We start from the raw sequence: 21,714 nt of genomic DNA on the forward strand, positions 1-21,714 counted from the left end.
TTGTAACTGCATAAAACAAAATTGTATGACATGTACACTGAATACACAGTTGAATATAAATCTTACCAGCTTCTGGGCCAAAAATTAAAAATACAAGTCCCCTGCGTACAAAAAAAAGAAAAAAGAATTGTATGACATGTACACTGAATATACAGTTAAAATATAAAGCTTACCAGCACACGGGCCAAAAATTAAAAATACAATGTTACAGTTAAATGTGGATGACAGTAAGGCCTTATCTGGTTACAGCTCATGTAACTTTCAGCAAAAATGAAAAGGCAACTATGTCCCTTGGTAGCATAGTTTTATTATTATTATTATTTTTTTTTAATATACTTTAGGAAACAATATACAAAGCTGAGCTTTTCCACCATTACCAAACAGCGGCACGCTCCAAATACACAGACTTGCGCATTGTGATGGCAGAAAACAGCAGCCAGCACTGGACGTGCAGCACAGTTAGCAACAACACACACACAGAGACATCCTCCGAAAAGGAAGGTCCTAGCAAGACAAGTAAACTCCGACTCAACACAGGTCGGTCAATCAGAGGGGAGAGAGAGTTCCAGCTAATCCTTGTTGAAAATCGTACTTATTTGATACATCTTAATGAACCCCACCTCCCCCCCAAAAATATAAAGAAAATATTAAAAAAATATATTTATATATCTTTAAAATGACCAAGCGGAAAGGATCTTCAACAAGGACGTCCTAAATCAAAATACTCCCTTGTAGCATTCCACACTTCAATAATGCAGTGGCTAATAAAATAAAATAATAAAATAACCAGTGCTCTTTTTTTTTTTGTTTTTTTTGTTTTATTACATTACAATTTCAGATCCGACCTTCCGTCCTCGAGAAATCGTCCCCCTCCCCCAGATTAACTGACATTGCTTCGTTTTTACTTGGGCTGCTCACGAGTGCACAAAGCACATGCATGTCTCAGGAGCACTTTATTCCATCCTTACAGGGTGCAAATGAAAATACGTAGCAATAATTTATGTATACAACATATTGGATATACTAGTTTTCACTGCAAATTTTAATACAGCTTTTTATTTATTTGTTAGGAACTGTACATAGGAATGAAAACTTTAACCAAGGTGTCTTCAAAACAATTTCCATGAATAAAAATGTACAGAAGGAAAAAAAACAGAAGCAGGTAAGATGGTAAAAGTTGGGAAAGAACCTTAAAGAGGGGAGAAGAGGTGTGGCGACGAACAGAACAAACAGTCTGCCCAGTAACGAGAAAAGTGTATGCAGCGAACTGTAAAACTGTAACTGCAAAAACAAGGTACCCCTTGAACACGGGCACTGCGAATAAAACTTCTCCTGTGTGCGGTCAACTCTGAATGAACTCCATCAGGCACTGGTAGTCTCTGTAGGAAAGAAATGCTGCACCAATGAACAAGAAAACGGAGCCTCGAACCATTGCTACTTGGCACACTAATGCTTTCTTTAAAAAGGTGGGGCTGGCCAGCTATCTTCAATCTGCACGTCTGAATTTGAAATCCACTGAAATTCTGACCATTCCAAAAAAAAAAAAAGCAAAAATAAAATGTTCTCTTTATAATTTAATAAACATTCTTTCATGAATTTAAATTCAGTTTATCCCTCACCCATTGATCATGCACATCCAACATTCTTGCAGCAATGGCTCACTGATCTATCGATAAAATCTACATTTTGCAGACAAGTTATCAGGTGAAAGGTTAAAGTGTTTAGCCACCTCAGCATTGATTAGTTTGGATGTCAAAGCTCTGAGACGCATGGCTTCCCATGGCTTCACTCTACAAAACGTTATTTACAACATGAAGGATACATCTACAAGAAATCTACATTTCAAGGGTTTTTACAAATCTTGTATCTTCCCCTGAATCAGTTCCCCTCCCTGGTCACACATTCCCTGCCCAGCCCAACGGTCCAAAGCCGAAAAAAACTGCAGCTCAAAAATGTTAAGACTGGGCAAAAGGACTAACAGTTCCTGGGTTCCAGCCTTGTGCAATTTTCTGAAGCTTTCACACCATAAAGGAATTCTGATTCTTCAATTTTTCAAGTTCTTTAATTTGTTGTCTCAAAAAGAGTATCCTGCAAGTGGGAGAAAAACATAAAAGAAATGTAAAATTTCAGTATGAGAATTACAATAAACAAATTTATTTCAATTATTTAGAGCAAAGGGGAGATTCATGACACAAGCTATTGACAGTTTGATCATAATACACAAAGCAGGGCTGCAGAGTCAAGAGACGATTTTGGGTACCTGGAGTCAGGACCGGAGTCGGCAAAAATGTACTTACTGACTCCTAATAAATTTAAATTGTAATGAAAAAAAAAATACAGCAAGTTCAAATGCCCCATTTCATAAACAACAGTCCTAAATACGTACTTCTCTGATGTACAGTGGGTACGGAAAGTATTCAGACCCCCTTCAATTTTTCACTCTTTGTCATATTGCAGCCATTTGCTAAAATCATTTAAATAATTTTTTCCCTCATTAATGTACACACAGCACCCCATATTGACAGACAAAAAAAAAGAATTTTTGAAATTGTTGCAGATTAAAAAAGAAAAACTGAAATATCACATGGTCCTAAGTATTCAGACCGTTTGCTCAGTATTTAGTAGAAGCCCCCTTTTGAGCTAATACAGCCACGAGTCTTCTTGGGAAAGATGCAACAAGTTTTCCACACCTGGATTTGGGGATCCTCTACCATTCCTCCTTGCAGATCCTCTCCAGTTCTGTCAGGTTGGATGGTAAACGTTGGTGGACAGCCATTTTTAGGTCTCTCCAGAGATGCTCAATTGGGTTTAAGTCAGGGCTCTGGCTGGGCCATTTAACAGTCACAGAGTTGTGAAGCCACTCCTTCGTTATTTTAGCTGTGTGCTTAGGGTCATTGTCTTGTTGGAAGGTAAACCTTCGGCCCAGTCTGAGGTCCTTAGCACTCTGGAGAAGGTTTTTGTCCAGGAAATCCCTGTACTTGGCCGCATTCATCTTTCCCTCAACTGCAACCAGTCGTCCTGTCCCTGCAGCTGAAAAACACCCCCACAGCATGATGCTGCCACCGCCATTCTTCACTGTGGGGACTGTATTGGACAAGTGATGAGTAGTGCCTGGTTGTCTCCACACATACCGCTTAGAATTAAGGCCAAAAAGTTCTATCTTGGTCTCATCAGACCAGAGAATCTTATTTCTCACCATCTCAGAGTCCTTCAGGTGTCTTTTAGCAAACTCCATGCGGGAGTTGGCCTTAATTCTAATTGAGCATCTCTGGAGAGACCTAAAAATGGCTGTCCACCAACGTTTACCATCCAACCTGACAGAACTGGAAAGGATCTGCAAGGAGGAATGGCAGAGGATCCCCAAATCCAGGTGTGAAAAACTTGTTGCATCTTTCCCAAGAAGACTCATGGCTGTATTAGCTCAAAAGGGTGCTTCTACTAAATACTGAGCAAAGGGTCTGAATACTTAGGACCATGTGATATTTCAGTTTTTCTTTTTTAATAAATCTGCAACAACTTCAAAAATTCTTTTTTTTGTCTGTCAATATGGGGTGCTGTGTGTACATTAATGAGGGAAAAAATTAATTTAAATGATTTTAGCAAATGGCTGCAATATGACAAAGAGTGAAAAATTAAAGGGGGTCTGAATACTTTCCGTACCCACTGTAAGAATAAAGCCCAGTGCATAGTTGTGTTAGTACTAGTGTGAAGTTCATCTGAGCTATTATACAACCTGACATTCACATATTGTTATCTGGATTATGGTACATTACAAAAAGTGTTTTCATTTTATTTCAGATATAATGTGTTTAACAAGTTAATTTGAGTGTAAACAAGTGTAATGATGTAGGTTGGTGTGTGTGCTATGGCCTGAGGTGTGTTCAGGGGTTCTTGTCTTTTGTTTAAAAACTGGCCAATACGGTAGAGAGTCAGCTTCCTAGCCAGTAGTTCTGTGGTTAAATGACGTGCATGTTGCCTTCTTTCTATCGACATGGAAAATACATTAAAAAATTAAATACAGAGGAGTCGGAGTCAGATGTACCGGAAACTAAGGAGTTGGAGTCGAAGGATTTATCTACCGACTCCACAGCCCTGATACAAAGTATATATTGATACTACATCTGTGCGACTAGATAACAAGCTGATAAAGAATTTGTTTTTAATAAAACAAATTCACGTTTCCTATTTTATGAAGTTTGCTACCATCAATCCCACTTACGTAAATTGTAAGAAATCATTGAATATTCTCTGTAGGCACTGTAGTTCAGTACAACAAAGCTGCTTAGATTTTAAATTGTAGTTTATTTCAAACTGACGTACAATTTAACATGCAATTCTCATACCTGATGAATTTCAAAGTTATAGTGGTCCGCAGCCTACAAAGGCAGCACAAAGCAAGAAAACTGAACAATGAACCAGCCACTGCAGAGCCCACTCAGCACAAACCCACACAGTGTTTTGTGCCAGCTTTCTAACAGTTATGTTAAAACTTTGGCTGGCTAGAAAATGTATATATTTCTTAATTCTATTTAAGTTCTGCAAAGTCAGGCACAAAGCATGATTGAGTGTGGCAGTCTGGAAGAAGGCATCAGACCATAACAGGACACATTCATATAATACATCAGGTGAATATAAAAGTTGTCAGATACCTCATGACTAAGTCACTGGTTATTGATGCCAACCTGTATGTTAAAATATGGTTGGTCAGCAAGTCAGCTAACATCCGCCACGGTGCCCTCTTTCAGTTGCGAGAAGCAGATCACAGAATGGTTGAAAATAGTTTTACTGTGAAATAATGCAGAGTACGCGACACATGTTTCGCCCTAATTCTGGGCTCATCAGGCGTACACACTCACTGCACTCCCTTACGGGAATCGAACCTCGGACGTCAGCGCTAGAGGCGAAGCCCCTAATGTTGCGCCACGGCGTGTGTTTAGGGCGAAGCACGTGTTGCGTACTCTTTGTATTATTTGACAGTAAACTATTTCAACAATTCTATGATCTGCTTCTCGCAACTGAAAGAGGGCACCGTGGCGGATGTTAGCCGACTTGCTGACCAACCATAAGCGTTACCTGGTAGGTAACCACCCATACAGATTGTGATTCAGACTACGAATGCCGTGAATGTAATTACCCCGATCTACATGCTGTCAAATGAACGAACCACACGCCGTGACGCAACGTTAGGGGCTTTGGATTTATTAAAAAATGGAACGAACCTTAAACAAAACTGACCATGTAATTTCTCAATGTCGTCTCCACCCTCCTCAATGCACTTGCACCACCTACCTGGAAGTGCCGGGATTCCAGCAGAATAAAAGGTTCTATCTTGTCCTCGTCACCACTTGTGCACCGCTTTCTTCACGTCGTCATCTGTCTTAAATCAACGACCACCCCGGTGCCAAATCATGGCGAATAAGGAGGATGTGGCCATACCTCCAACTTCAGTTTCTCCAAACAAACCTTGGTGTCCTTAGCAGTGTGTGTGTGTGTCATTGTCTTGCAACAAAAGGACTCCTTGAGACAGCCATCCCCACAGCTTGGATCAAACAGCAGACTTCACAATGGTCTCAAGCAAGTCACAATAACTTGAACTAGTTGACTGTAGTACCCCTCGGTATGCAGTGTTTGACAATAACTTGGGTGCACAAGTGGGCGTGAGGACAAGACAAAACCTTTTACTCTGCTGGAATCCTGGCACTTCCATGCAGGTGGCGCAAGTGGATTGAGAAGGGTAGAGACTGACATTATCAGTTTTGTTAAGGTTTGTTCCATTTTCTAACTTCAGCTTGACTCCCCCTCGTATATATGTGCATAGGTAGACAGACAGATAGGAAAGGCATTACATATGATGGGTAGAGGATGGGGACAAATTGACTGTGACGGCCTAACACCACACTACTAGCATGTAGACTCATCCTGCTTAACTAGAGAATTCCCAACCCACCTTTCATAACTCAGTGGGTAACCAATGTTTGATATTTGAAATCAGAAACATATTAATTCTTGCTTAAGAGGATCATTCCAAATGTTTTATTAAAACAAGTCAAGGCTTAATTTAAAAAAGATTTTTTTGCTTTTGGCACTGGTCGAGGTTGAATTCTCGTTTTGTTTTTAGTTAATGTTCTTTACAGATTGATTTTGAAGTAATCTGCTGTGTAAGTTCTGCAACTTTTATCTGCTTGTTTGTATATAATGTTACTTTCTTGAAATAAAATTTTAGAAAATGCATGCTAGGTTATCTGTAATCCTAAATGTGCCTGTGAGAGCAAATGATAGTGTGCAGTTGATCAAGCCCTCTAACTAGCAGTTGATCAAGCCCTCTAACTAGCACCACATTCCTGGGTTGGCTGCTACCTTGTGCCCAATGCTGTTTGAACAAGCTCCACTCCCTGTTAACTCTATAACTGGACCAAGCATATTAAGAGAATGAGTGGATGGATGAATAAATGTGTATTATTTTGCTAATGGTCAATTCATTAAAATTTTGATTGTCAAGATGAGAAATATCTCACCTTTGCTCACGCAACGTTGCCTGAATTTCACATACTCGAACTAAAGATCTTAGATTTTTTAGTTCAGTGCAAATTTCAGACATATGAATGCTCCCCATGTTGTGGGCTTCCTCGCGCAATCTTGAAGCCTAAAAAAAACCAAACAAATACAACATGAACCTGACCACATTTAGAACACATATCAAGTAAAGCATGCTCAACACAGTGGCTATATATGATAATGAATACGGTATATAACTTGAAAAGCCAACCAACACAGACAGTGTTATCCCATTAGTTGACTAAAGATGGCTTGTTTCTCTTCGCAAGATTAAGATGATTTCATACAGTGAATATAATAAGTCGACATGCCCATACCAAAATCTTGTGTAATAAAAAAATGAAACCAAACAATATCCTGTTAGAACTTACAGGTGCATCTCAATAAAATAGATCATCATCAAAAACTTAAATTATTTCAGTAATTCAATTAAAAAAGTGAAACTCGTATGTAGATTCATTACACACAGCGATACGTTTCAAGCATTTATTTCTTTTCGTTTTCCTGATTATGGCCTACAGGTAATGAAAACTAAAAATTCAGTATCACAGAAAATTAGAAGATTACACAAGACCAATACAAAAAATGACTAGGGATGCACCGATATCGAAACGGGTATCTGGTATCGGCCTCGATACCACATTTTTTAAAGTACAAGTACTTGTTAAAAGTCCCCCGATATCGGGGACTGATACCACGGTCTGAGAAATGTCTATGTTTGAGCGGCGTGTAAGGGGTTAATCACAGGCGCCGAGTGCCCGCCCCCAGGCCCCGGCTGCAGCTCAGAGCGGGGAGAAGGCGAGGCAAGACATATCAGCCGTGTGGAACTATTTCAAAGTGAATGAAGATGACAAAACAAAGGCGGACTGCAAATTGTGCTCAGCGAAATCGTCCAGAGGAGGCTCAAAAGGTAGCGCATTTAACACAAATAATTTAATCAAGCACCTAAAATCCCAACACGACAACGAGTACAAAGAGTTTACCCACGCTTCTAAACCAACACAACCCACGCTGCAGCAAACTCTTGCAAGACGAGAGAAAATGTCCAGAGACAATCCACGTGCTGTGAAAATAACACAGGCAATTATCGAGTACATTGCATTGAGTGACCAGCCACTCTCGGAGGTAGAAAATGTGGGATTCCTGCGTCTCCTCCATGTTCTGGAGCCCAGACATGATGTCCCAAGCCGCCGCTACATGACTGACACGGAGCTGCCTAAACTACACGACTCCGTGAAAAAACATATCCACAGCCTACTGCAAGCCATCTCTGCGTTTAGTTTCACCACGGATATTTGGACAAGCAGTGTTAGCCCCGTGTCGTAATTAGCCTAACCTCCCAGTGGATAGACGAGAGTTTCACGCCGCAACGAGCCATATTACATGCGAAACAATTCCGCGGCTCGCACACCAGCCAGGCTATAGCGCATGTGTTTGAGGACCATGCTGTCCAAAGCGGCAGAGTTTACAACAAACTGAAAAAAATACTTGAGTTGCACTGTCACTGTTTAAATTTTTTTTTATAATTATTTATTCTGTAATATGTTGCATACAACATGCTTTTCATTTTAAATAAATGTTCTTAATTCCAAACTAGTCCCTTGTTTTTTTTGTTAAATTATATGACTAAAGCTGTTACCTGTAAATTTAAATCATGTTTTTATTAAGTACTCGGTATCGGCGAGTACTGAAATGCAAGTACTCGTACTCGTTTTCCAAAAAAGTGGTATCGGTGCATCCCTAAAAATGACTTAATACAGAAATGTTGGCCTATGGAAAACTATGTCCATGTACACACTCGATACTTGGTTGGGGCTCCTTTTGCATGAATTGCTGCATCAATGCGGCGTGGCATGGAGGCGATCAGCCTGTGGCACTGATGAGGTGTTACAGAAGCCCAGGATGCTTTGCTCGCGGCCTTCAGCTCATCTGGCTCTGGTGTCTCTCATCTTCCATAGATTCTCTATGGGGTTTAGGTCAGGCGAGTTTGCTGGACAATCAAGCACAGTGATACCAGGATCATTAAACCAGGTACTGGCACTTTTGGGAGTGTGGACAGGTGCCGAGTCTTGGTGGAAAATGAAATCAGCATCTCCATAAAGCTCATCAGCAGAGGGAAGCATGAAGTGCTCGAAAATTTCCTCGTAGACGGCTGTGCTGACTTTGGACTTGATAAAACACAGTGGACCAACACCAGCAGATGACATGGCTCCCCACATCATCACTGACTGTGGAAACATCACACTGGACCTAAAGCAACTTGGGATTCTGTGCCTCTCCACTCTTCCTCCAGACTCCAGGACCTTGATTTCCAAATGAAATGCAAAATTGACTTTCCTCTGAAAAGAGGACTTAGGACCACTGAGCTGTTAACAGTCCAGTCAGTTTTCTTAGCCCAGGTAAGACGCTTCTGACGTTCTCTCTGGTTCAGGAGTGGCTTGGCACAAGGAATGCTGTGACAGTTGTAGCCCACGTCCCCGATACACAAGTCTGTGTGTGGCAGCTCTTGAAGCATCGACTCTAGCCGCAGTCCACTCCTTGGGAATCCCCCAAGTTCTTGAATCGGCTGCACTTCACAATCCTCTTAAGGCTGCGGTTATCCCCGTTGTTTGTGCACCTTTTTCTGCTATCACATTTTTTCCTTCCACTCAACGTTCCATTAATATGCGAGGATACGGCACTGTGAACAGCCAGTTTCTTCAGCAATGACCTTTTGTGGCTTAGCCTCCTCATGGAAGGACAGTGTCAATGACCGTCCTCTGGACAACTGTCACGTCAGCAGTCTGATTGTGTGGCCTACTGAACCAGACTGAGAGACCATTTAAAAGCTCAGGACCCCTTTGCAGGTGTTTTGGATTAATTAGTTAAGTGGAGTGGGACACCAGGAGTCTACAATATGCAACTTTTTCAAAATAATCAAATTTTCTGAGATACTGAATTTTGGGTTTTCATTAGCTATAAGCCATAATAAGCAAACTTAAAAGAAATAAAACACTTGAAATATATCACTCTGTGCATAATGAATCTATATGAGTTTCACTTTTTGAGTTGAATTACTGAAATAAATTAACTTTTTGATATTGTAATTTATTGAATGCACCTGTACTTCACCTTTATTGTAAAACTGCAATCTACACAAAAGTGCAAATAAATCATATTTCCCTTTAACAATCAAGGATGTGGCTGCGATCAGAATCAACCAATCACAATAAACCTTCTTAAACAGCAGTTAGTATTTACCTAACATCAATTACAGTGGCTCTGATTGAGCTCAGATAAAGTGTGGCTGTTCCTGTAGGATTATTCTGATATTCTTTTTGGTGCAACATACTGTACTCCAAAAGCCACGGTCCACAAACGGCTTTTAAAACATGAACGGGATCTCATCATTGAAAAGTATCAATCAGGACAGGGGTAAAAGAAAGTATGAAACATCTCTCGAAGCAAGGTGAAGACAGTCATCAACAAATGGAGAACATACGGCTCAACAGCGACTCTACCAAAATCAGGATACACGTTTCCCCCCCTAAGACTGATGAGAAAAGACAAGGAGGATGCTGGTCAGGAAAGCCACTAAGTGGCTTACAGCAACATTAAAGGAGCTGCAGGAATTCATGGCAAGTACTAGTTGCTCCGTCCATGTGACAACAATCAGTCGTATTCTTCATATGTCTGGCTTGTAGGGTAGTGTAATAAGATAAAAGACTTTTCTCACGAAGAAAAAGATCCAAGCCAAACTAAACTATGCAAAAGGTATACTCAAATCTCCCACAACCATGTGGAAAAATGTATTATGGTCTGATGAGACCAAGGTTGAAATATCTGGCCATAATTCCAAAAGGTATGTTTGGCACAAAAATAACATCACTCCATCAAAAGAATACCATACATCCAGTAAAGCATGATGGAGGAGGCAGCAGTGTGCTTTGGGGCTGCTTTTCTTCAGGTAGAACTGGGGCTTTAGCCGAGGTGGATGGAATCATGAAGAGCTCCAAGTATTAGTCTATTTTGGCACAAAACTTTCAAGAATATGTTAGAAAGCTAAAGAGGAACTTCACCTTTCAGCATGAAAATGACGAAAGCATACATCAAAATCAACAAAGTAATGGCTTCATCAGAAGAGGATTAATATTCTGGAAAAGGACCAGCCAGAGCTCAGACCTTAATCCAATTGAAAAATCTATGGCATAAGTTGAAGAGAGCTGTTCACAGGAGATGCCCTCAGAATTTGACAGATCTGGAACTGTTTTTACAAGGTGGAGTGGGCAAAAATCCCCCAGACCACAGTTGCCAAATTGATAGACTCTTACCCTAAAAGGATGACTGCTGCAATAAAATCAAATAGTGCTTAAACTGAGTGTTCGTTTATGGGGTGTGCACACTAATGCAACCATGTTTTTGTAGATTTTGTTTTCCCTTTTATCACCAAACAGTTGAATTTGTTTTCACCGTTTTATAGATACCAATTTTGCAATAAAGGTAGAATAAGTTCCGACAGGATTTATCTTGATTTCAGTTTTTAAATTACACAAAATCTGTGATTTTTGGCAGGGTTATGTAGACTTAAGTCTACTATAAAGAACAGAAGCACATTTGCAAAAAAAGCACTTATTAAATGAATAGTCAACTGAAAATGATCTGTGCCAAAACAGGCACAATACAAAGAGTACATGAAAACAGTCCAACAACTGACATTATTAGTAACAGTTTAATAGAATATTTTTGCATTGGCTATTTCAAAATAGTTTCTAACATACTACATATATCACATCATAAAATGAACGTTATAAATGTATACCTGTTTCTCTGCATGGTCTGCAGGCCAGCCTTGAACATGCTTTATAAGATTTTCGTTGAAGTGTGCTGCTAACGTTGGCGTAAATGTACATGTTGGTCTTGCGGATGCACTTTGTGACACAGAGGCAGTACCTGAAGATACAGTGTTGCTAGGGATGTGATTTACACCGGGTGATGGACTCCTCTGACTACTGTTAAAAAGAAACAAAAACACTTTAAAATATATAAAAGACAAGGCAGATTATAAGAATGAGTATAATTTCTCTAGCTGCTTTTTTACTCCAGATACTCATACAAAACAATATGTTGTTACTCAATGACATTAAAGGAGGCATGTGGTACTTATAGCATGTAATAGCAGCAGTGAGGCATCAGACAGAACCACTAGCTAAATATTTAGAGATTAGGAGACCATCAAGGGTGTCCAGTTCACACAGTGGGTCCAAGGTACTGTAACAGTACAGGGTTTCTCTAGCACACGGGTGTCAAACTCTGGGCCTGGTGGGCCGCAATGGCTGCAGGTTTTCATTCTGACACATTTCCTAATCAGTGTTCAGTTTTCACTGCTAATTAACTTCTTTTCCCTCGGTTTTAATAGCCCTGTTTTTAAGGATTAAGTCCTCTGAATTGATTCTTTTCTTCATTAAATGACAGCCAAACAAAAATGAGACATGAAACGAGCCAACAGATGAACAGCTAAATTGGGGCTTCAAACTCCAACCAGTTCCTTAATGAGAAGCCGATTCTTGCTGTTAATTAAACCCCTTATTCAATTCCATGGCTTGTTGCTGTTCTCATTCTGCCACAGCAGACATTTCCAAAACTGTTGATATTCTGTTTTTTTCTAAGAACTCTGTCAAAATGTTTTGGTAACCTGAGAGATCAACCTTACTGAGACCTTCGTCTTTATTTTCAGATTTTATTTGATGAGAACAGGTGAGCTGGTCATGTTCTGCTTGTTTTATGTCTCATTACTGTCTGGCTGCTTGAATACTGTAAAAGTGTACACACCTTGACCTCTGAAGAGTGCGTGGTGAAGCTGGTTCATGCCCATGTTGCTTGTCAGCAGGAAGAGGCTGCTGAGGTATTGGCTGTGGTGCTGGTCCTTGTTTCACTACTGGCGTACTAACCTGTATGTGGACATTCAGAAATTTAATACACAATGGGAAATGTATCTACTACATGAGTAAATAAATTTGCAAGGCAGTTAAATAAACAAAAAACAAAGAATCAGTGGACCAAACGAGAAGTGTTTATCAGTATTTAATTCTCAGTCATGGTGATCTAAGAGAAAAAGTGTGAGGGCAGATGTTAACATGTGTATAAGGATATTGTGCTTTATATATATATATATATATATATATATATATATATATATATATATATATATACTTAATATTACTAATGCCTCGTTTTTACTTTTGAAAGAAAAAGCAGCTTTTCATTAGGGCTTTCTTGCATGTACCATTAAAACATATTACCGTATTACAGGAAATTTATAGGCTTAACGTACATTTTTATGTAATAAATGAATGGTACCAAAAAGAAAACCATCAAATTTTGGTAGACACCTTTCGAGAAGTGACATAGAACTCCCATCATGGCTATAATCAGATATATTTACTTCTATTCCATTTCAGCACTATTTCCCCCAATCTGTTCGGAATGACAGAATGTGGAAAATATAATGCAACACACATTATGTGAAGACTGGACCACCAGAAAAACTTCATTTCTGCACAGCAGGAACTTCCAGCCCTTCCAAAAAAGCACTGCAAGCAAAGCCATGGATGAAGATAAACCTCAAGAGAAAGTCTTGTGTGTACCGCTGCTATGTTGAATTCAGTGTAATTTAAGTTGTACGGTTTGATATGAAACTGAATCCTCTTTAAAGGAACATATGCAATATGTTCTACAAACCTCAGCACACTACCTGCCAATAACAGACGTATTTAATTCTGCAGTCACAGCCTGGCCAAGCCACAGTAAGGAAATGGACCAAATCAACAGGAACAACCTGTTGCCTGCTCATCCATCATCTCAGGGGAAGGCACCTACAGCTTTAGAACATGCTTTAAGTATATCAACCCACATCTTTTTTTGGGAAATATTTTAAGCCTGAAATTAATCGATCCAAATTGCAAGTTTATGCACCTGTTTTGTCATCTCACAGGCCATTCGCTTTGGATAAATGCTGTAAATGCAAGTAACACATGCAAATTAGCAGTGACTGTGCAATATTAAGGACCCCAACAATATAAAGTATTTCACACACTACTAATGGCGACATTAACGTATTTTCTCCCTGGTCAAAAAAAGGCAATAAATTAACACTAACAAAGTGCGCCTCGAAGATGGTTCCTATGTTTCACAGAGAGATGTCACCAATTTGCTATTTTGCCATTTCAGACAGACTGAGCAGAAGCTCACATTTGTGCTTCTACCCAATGGCTTTTCAGTATAATAGAAGACAAGGCGCGCGCACACACACAGATCTGCCCATCGTAAACATTCAGCTCCATAGGCAGGAAATCTAGCATGCACTAAATTTTGCATTTTAGGTTTACCATCTCTACCATTCTGCACTCTATTAGTGCTGCTTCAGGTATTTACATTTCCTTTTTTTGTGAAGGTCCACTACTTTACAAGTTTGTATTCATTTACGCATGGTCACTCCAGAGGCCTACATGGTGCAAAGGTTTTTCCTCGTACTGCATTTTACTTTATTTGAATTCAATTCCCAATTTTTGTTACCTTTGTCTTACCTTTGGCTGTGATGACACTGGAGGCGTATTTATCATAGGCTTAAGGGGAATTGTGTTTGTTTGTGGTGTGCTTATCCTGGGTGATACGTATGACCTTGGTGAAGAGGCATCTGATGTTAAGGACATCGGGGACTGGTTAGACTGCTGAGCTGTTAAAAGAAAAATGCATGCATAAACATTTTTGAAAGCATCCGTTCACCTGCTCATATATTTTTTCCCTGTGCCAGAACATCAGAATTTTTTTATTCTAAAATTGCAAAACTATATGGAGATTAAGGAAAATATTAACAGAAATCTCTGTTATTTACATTGCATAAACTTTGGAAAAATGTTTTAGCAATATACAAACATTCAATTATGGAAAATTGGCTGCATTTACTATAATTAAAAAAAATGAAGCAGGCTACCTGGCTAAATAGAAAACCTGAAAAATCCACAAATACAGTATCTCACAAAAGTCAGTACACTCCTCACATATTTTTGTAAATATTTTATTATATCTTTTCATGGGACAACACTGAAGATATGACACTTTGACACAATGTAAAGTAGTCCGTGTACAGCTTGTATCACAGTGCAAATGTGCCGTCTCCTCAAAATAACTCAACACACAGCCATCAATGTCTAAACCGCTGGCAACAAAAGTGAGTACACCCCTAAGTGAAAAATGTCCAAATTGTGCCCGATTAGCCATTTTCCCTCCCTGGTGTCATGTGACTCGTGTTACAAGGTCTCAGGTGTGTTAAATTTGGTGTTATCACTCTCATACTGGTCACCGGAAGTTCAACATGGTACCCTCATGGCAAAGAACTCTCTGTGGATCTGAAAAAAAAGAATTGTTGCTCTACATAATGATGGCCTCGGCTATAAGAAGATGGCCAACACCCTGAAACTGAGCTGCAGTACGGTGGCCAAGACCATACAGCGGTTTAACAGGACAGGTTCCACTCAGAACAGGCCTCGTCATGGTCGACCAAAGTAGTTGAGTGCACGTGCTCAGCGTCATATCCAGAGGTTGTCTTCTGAAAATAGATGTATGAGTGCTGCCAGCATTGCTGCAGAGGTTGAAGGGGTGGGGGGGTTCAGCCTGTCAGTGCTCAGACCATACGCCCACCACACACTGCATCAAATTGGTCTGCATGGCTGTCGTCCCAGAAGGAAGCCTCTTTTAAAGATGATGCACAAGAAAGCCCGCACACACTCTGCTGAAGACAAGCTGACTAAGGACATGGATTACTGGAGCCATGTCCTGTGGTCTGAGGAAACCAAGATAAACTTATTTGGTTCAGATGGTGTCAAGCGTGTGTGGCGCCAACCAGGTGAGGAGTACAAAGACAAGTGTGTCTTGCCTACAGTCAAGCATGGTGCTGGGAGTGTCATGGTTTGGGGCTGCATGAGTGCTGCTGGCACTGGGGAGCTACAGTTCACTGAGGGAACCATGAATGCCAACATGTACTGTGACATACTGAAGCAGAGCATGATCACCTCCCTTCGGAAAATGGGCCGCAGGGAAGTATTCCAACATGATAACGACCCCAACACACCTCCATGACGACCACTACCTTGCTAAAGAAGCTGAGGGTAAAGGTGCTGGACTGGCCAAGCATGTCTCCAGACCTAAACCCTATTGAGCATCTGTGGGGCATCCTCAAACGGAAGGTGGAGGAGCGCAAGGTCTCTAACATCCACCAGCTCCGTGATATCGTCATGGAGGAGCGGAAGAGGATTCCAGTGGCAACCTGTGAAGCTCCAGTGAACTCCATGCCCAAGAGAGTTAAGGCAGTGCTGGAAAATAATGATGGCCACACAAAATATTGACACTTTGGGCACAATTTGGACATTTTTCACTTAGGGGTGTACTCACTTTTGCTGCCAGCGGTTTAGACATTAATGGCTGTGTGTTAATTTATTTTGAGGGGACAGCAAATTTACACTGTTATACAAGCTGTACACGGACTACTTTACATTGGATCAAAGTGTCATATCTTCACTGTTGTCCCATTAAAAGATATAATATTTACAAAAATGTGAGAGGTGTACTCACTTTTGTGAGATAATATTCTTGTTAATATTACATTATCAGTTACTAAGTACTGAAACTAGACAATCACTGTTGCTGCTCCATACTATAATGGGGTGTGCCGTCAGAGAACACATCAATATACTTTAAACTTGAAATTAAAATAGATCAAGCAATTTCAACAGTGGATTTCTATAGAAATTACTATATAAAGCACCAAAAAAAATACTACTCCATGACAACAGTAATTATTCCACCCTAATCAATTTGGTTAGAAATGCATTTCCATATTGACAAATTATATACATATTAATTGCTAAAACAAAAAATTTCAGTGTCCGCTACAAAAATGAATGTTCAAATTAAAACACGCATGGGCCAGAAACTGTTGTGCTGATTAGGAAAGAGAAACTCCTAAAAGCTAACTTTAGTAAATAATCTAAATAAAACGAAGTTTAAATGCTGTCATTTTAGCAATAAAGTGAACACGGCCACATTGAAGATTTTAGTAGCTTAAATAGGTGGACAGCTTCTAGCTGAGTGTATATAGTTTTATTCAGCCGTTCAATAAAAATGTTCTAAATTGTTTTACACATATAAAATGTTTGAAACTTACCCTTGATCCCAGATATAAAAACCTTTAACAACTGCTAACTGTTAAAACAGGTTCAAATAACTAAAACTAGTCAAGTTTAAAATGTGGTCCATTTTTTCTTCATTTTGTTTTTCTAGAGCTAGTTATATATTCAGATTAATGTGAAATGCAAATTATAAAGCAAATGCTGTCGATTTATGAAGCAGGCAATCAGCAACAAGTGTGAAAAGGCACACAACAATCCTACAGGGTTTTGTGCAGTTTTGCTAGCAGCCCTACCTGGTGTAGACAACTGAGCAGCCTGGGAAAGCAAAGTAGTGATGTTGAAAGCAGATGGTCCAGCTGTGAGAATCTTATGAAGCATAGACTGTAATGAAGCTTGTGTAACAGCAGCTGTAAGAACTACAAAGGGAAAAACAAAACACACGGAAGTATTGATTTTGGCTTTAAGATGAAGATATTGAAATAGCATTCACTATTAAAGCAGGTACAGTATTACAAAATCTATCCCTATCACTATGTAGCATTTTATTATTTTCCAAATATAATCCATTTTCTATTACGCCTTAAATGAAAAAAAGTTGGAATGTTTCTTTAACTCAAATGTAAATCTAGAAAATAAACGTTCAACAGCAATCTAACAAGACAAAACTAACCAAACAGTAAAATGTACAAAAAACATGTATGGCATCATAATTATTCAACACAGAATTTGATATTTTTATATACAAGGGATATTTTCAGTGGGAATTCAAACTTGGATTGGACGGAATCATTTACCTTAGATAAAACCAAATGCAACTACAGCATTAAGTCAATGACCTTTGACCTTTACTTAAATTTAGAAAAGTCTTACCTGTAAGAGGAGTTATAGAAATTAACACACACACAAAACATGGAAACAACTGACAAGGAAGTACAGAGTTGACAGACGAGACAGAACAAAATTTAAGACAAACAAGCATCAACATAGTGTCAGGGCTTGAAAATGATGGAGCAGAGTCAAAGAATCAAAAGACAAAGGAAAAACTCAACAGTGTTGAAAAGCTACAGCAATTCCAAGTCCTTTGTCAGGTCAACATAAGATACATGGACTTCCAAACTCAGCAGAAGACTACAGAAATGTGAAGCTCAATGCACAAGTCAGCAGTAACAAGTGAGAAGCAGTACAGATACCCAGCCATGTGGTTAAAGAAGTTGGTTGTGCAACACCAGACAGACTTCCTGGAGCGCTCTGTCCAGAAAAAGAGACATCAGACGCTACTTGTGTTGAACAGCTGGAGCACTACAGCAGAAAGGTATTATGGGAGTAGAAAGGGATGAGAGTTGGATGAGCGCTGTGTAACCAACTGTGAACATTAAGTAGACTGATCAATCAAGTTTTAAGTCACAAAAATAATAAAATGTAAAATCCTCTGGAAAACAGAATACAGGAGTGACAGGACTGGGTTAATGAAAAGATGTACAAGTTGGACTTGCTAATGGTCACATACAGCAAGTGTTCAAGTTCAGTCATGGTTGCAAAAATGGAAACTATAATGGGGCACTAGTGTGAGTGATTAAAACTGAGCTGTCTAAATAACAATGCCTAGCATCAAATGACATCAATGATCTATACATGTGAAATGCGTTATCCTCTGCAAATTTCTTTCAGATGTTCAAAATAATCTAAACATTGTGCAAGGCGATAGATAACTTTAAAGAAAACAAAAATGCAAAACAAGAAAGTTTTTTTCTAAACCTCTAAACAAATCAGTTGAGACAGAGAGCTCCGGACAACAAAAAAGCTGACCCAAATGCAACATTAGAAAATGAAGAAGTGTCTGGTAATGAAACAGATTCAGCACAGAGTGGCTAATTGTTTTTTTACACAAGCTCTATTTTGTTTATGTAAATACACATACATACTGAATACAGATACATATACAGATGCAGATTAACCACAACATTAAAACCTACTTAAGCAGGTCCCCTCTCCATAAGAGCTGCCATTTGTATCAAAGAAGTCTGACTTTGTCTTTAGTCAAATGCATGGCCTCTGTGTTCATGATAGCTAACAATCAATGAATGTGCATCCATAAATACAATGTAGTTAATACATACACAAGGAACGACGAATGGGAGCGTTGTGGACCTCACAAACAGAAGACCTTATCTGTCTTGAGGTATTATGTACCACGACAGAATAGAAAAAGGGGTAATGGGCAGAGAACATGGCTGAATTTGCTGTAGCTGTTAATCCTTCATACAGCATAGGCTCTACCAAGTACAAGGCCTATTTATTGCGGTCAGAAAAAGGGGTGAGCACAATTATGCTGTGAAGTTTGCAGGGGATTGCTTAAGGTGACATATATATAGCGATTTTCAGCCATGCAAAGAAACATGGTCCAGAAACGTGATCAGCAGCTGCTGTCAGCAAATTTGACAAACCCCATGACTAAAAGTCACATAATGGGACCTCAGCTTAAACTGTGAAGAAAGTTTAGCCTACCTACAACATCAAACATTACCTTTAATTTTGATACTTGACTAAATAAAACCAAAACCCAGAGTTTTTGCAACCTTAACATTTTCCATGTTTTTATAGCAATGTCAAAAGAAAAAAGGAATCATTTCACAGCACAATTCTTTATTGACAAATTAGTGATAAACTCATAACAGACTTAATATATAAAAATACAAACTGTCACCAATGCCCGAGCGGTCTGACCCTTAGTCAGCTGAACTGTGACTTCTTACCTCTAAATGTAAAGTCAAAAATGGATAGAAGAAAACAATAACCAGAAGGAAATCATGCAATCAATTTGTAAAACAACCCAAGCTTTATGAAGACACAGCAGATTTATGTTTGAGAGTCAAAAAGAGCGGAGTCTAATATTAGTGAAATTCATTTCATTTACTGTATAGATGGAAATCTCTTTATGAACAGAAACAAGTTCAACTGGATTTTCAGTTTAAAATGATAAACCTGATAAATCATTATTTTTTCCTTCACCCAAAGACCATCTTGAAGTATTTCATTCTCTTAACATACAGTATTTACTTTACTTTTGAGCCTACGTTAATGTAATGTGATCTTGGCAACTGTGAATCATAGTAAAAGTACAAAGGTTATGAAACATGGCACAAATGAATGAAAATGAAATAAGATTTTATTCAGGTAATTTCAAAATAAAATATATTATTTTGAATATTAATGAGTTCTACTGACTGGTGAAAAAGTGTGAATGACTGCAGGCTAGGACAAACTTCCAGGACTACAGCCATTGTGAATTTTGTCAAATAATTTCAAAAAAACATGATAAATGGTGTATTATTCTGAGTTGACACCACTGCATTAGTTACATCATACTTGATACACTAACAACACATTTTAGGAAAATAATTTACAAAGGACACACAAAAAAAAAACAAAAAAAAAAACACTGAACAATATGCTCTAAACACACATTCTTAACTATAATGATATACAGTTCTCCTTGTGCAAAAATTCATTCTTTTGACTGACAAAGCCACATAAAGGTAGTAAGTAAAAAATAATTATTTTAAATTGCATATCTAAAATAAAGTGCAAAAAATAAAACCATAATTGAGGAATCCAATTATTTTTTTATATAATCTCTGTCATCACATACTGTTAGTTATGTAGTTCTATAAGCTTTGCAATAGCACCTAACACTGCAAAACTAACATTAAAACACACATATACGGTACTATATTGTTTCTCAAAATTTTTAAATAATCTGAAGAAACCTAAAATTACAGTGAGTAGGTTAAAGTTCCATGGGATGTGCTCTACAAATAAAAATATAAGCATCTTCAGTGTGTCATTTATTTTGAGTGTGCCATTATTTCTTATTAATTTTTATATTTCTAGATTATGTCCACTAACAAAACAAAGGGTCACTTCCAGTAAATAACTCTTTATCTGACTGCTAATTCTATTTGTGAATTTTAGGTTTGTTTAAAAAAACAAAAAAAAAGTAAAATCACACTCTTAAAGCATGCTGATTTGTATAGGATAACTAGAGTTAATGTTAAAATCACAAGGCTTATTTTAAAGAATTCTCTTGCAAAACAACATCACCACCATCTAAACCGTTAAATGCACTCCATGAGCGAAAAGAAAATAACCATTTGTGTTTTTATAAGTGTGCCTCCTGCGTCTGTCTGTGTCTGGTTAAAAAAACCATAAACAAAAAATGGTAGCCCTACTCAAATTTAATCCATTCAACTAGCATTTACAACATGCTGTAATATTATAAAGACGCACTAGATGGCAACATTGGGCAACACTACAGGAAATGCATATCCATCAAATATGCTCTTACATAACGGAAGAACAAAGTGGACAAAAATCATATAAAAAGTAACATTAAATATTATTAATAAGGCATCAAAAGGTCAACCTATCATTGTGTTGTTAAATATTAAAGGGTATACAATTACAACACAAACTTACTGTACATTGGCATTTTCACAAAGACAGGATCTGATTTAACTACAAAGTATATAACACTGTTAGTATGCACTTTTGGTAAAAATAAATTTTACAATGGCCCATTACTTCAATAAAAATGGGACGTCAAAAAACGCAGATAAAAGTAAAGGTATTAAAATAACGTATTCACACAGAACATAATATTAAACACTTCAAAAAAATAAGTAGAAAAAAGTTATGACTAGAAAACCACATCATACAGTCAAAGTAAAAAGTATGTGAACCCTTTGGAATTCTCTGGTTTACTGCATGAATTGGTTATAAAAAGTGATCTGATCTTCATCAAGTCACAGGTACTGATATACACAATGAGCTAAAGCCAATGACACACAACAAATTCTACTCTTTCATGTCTTTATTTTACAAACGCATTCAACGTTCAAAGTGTTAGTGGAAAAAGTAAGTGAACCTTGGGATTTAATAACTGCTTGACCCTCCTTTGGCAGCAATGACCTCAACCAGGCACTTCCTGTAACTGCAG

General features: G+C 38.4%; 1 protein-coding gene across 3 annotated transcripts in view; it reads right to left on the bottom strand.

Annotated features, from left to right (window-relative positions):
* Window positions 1-287: 287 nt before the first annotated feature.
* Window positions 288-21,714, bottom strand: part of waca (WW domain containing adaptor with coiled-coil a) — a 154,095-nt gene continuing 132,668 nt past the window's right edge. For 2 of the 3 annotated variants that reach the window (XM_051928972.1, XM_028804344.2), the window contains exons 9-14: window positions 17,012-17,134; window positions 14,118-14,266; window positions 12,364-12,482; window positions 11,354-11,543; window positions 6,516-6,643; window positions 288-2,088 (exon numbers count right to left, since the gene is read on the bottom strand). In XM_051928972.1, the coding sequence (XP_051784932.1) occupies window positions 2,019-2,088; window positions 6,516-6,643; window positions 11,354-11,543; window positions 12,364-12,482; window positions 14,118-14,266; window positions 17,012-17,134 (779 nt within the window). In that variant the 3' untranslated portion in view covers window positions 288-2,018. The remainder of the gene's footprint in view (window positions 2,089-6,515; window positions 6,644-11,353; window positions 11,544-12,363; window positions 12,483-14,117; window positions 14,267-17,011; window positions 17,135-21,714) is intronic. The other variant, XM_051928973.1, reaches the window with a different exon arrangement.

This window comes from Erpetoichthys calabaricus, chromosome 6 (genome assembly GCF_900747795.2).
Source record: "Erpetoichthys calabaricus chromosome 6, fErpCal1.3, whole genome shotgun sequence".
NCBI lineage: Eukaryota > Metazoa > Chordata > Cladistia > Polypteriformes > Polypteridae > Erpetoichthys > Erpetoichthys calabaricus.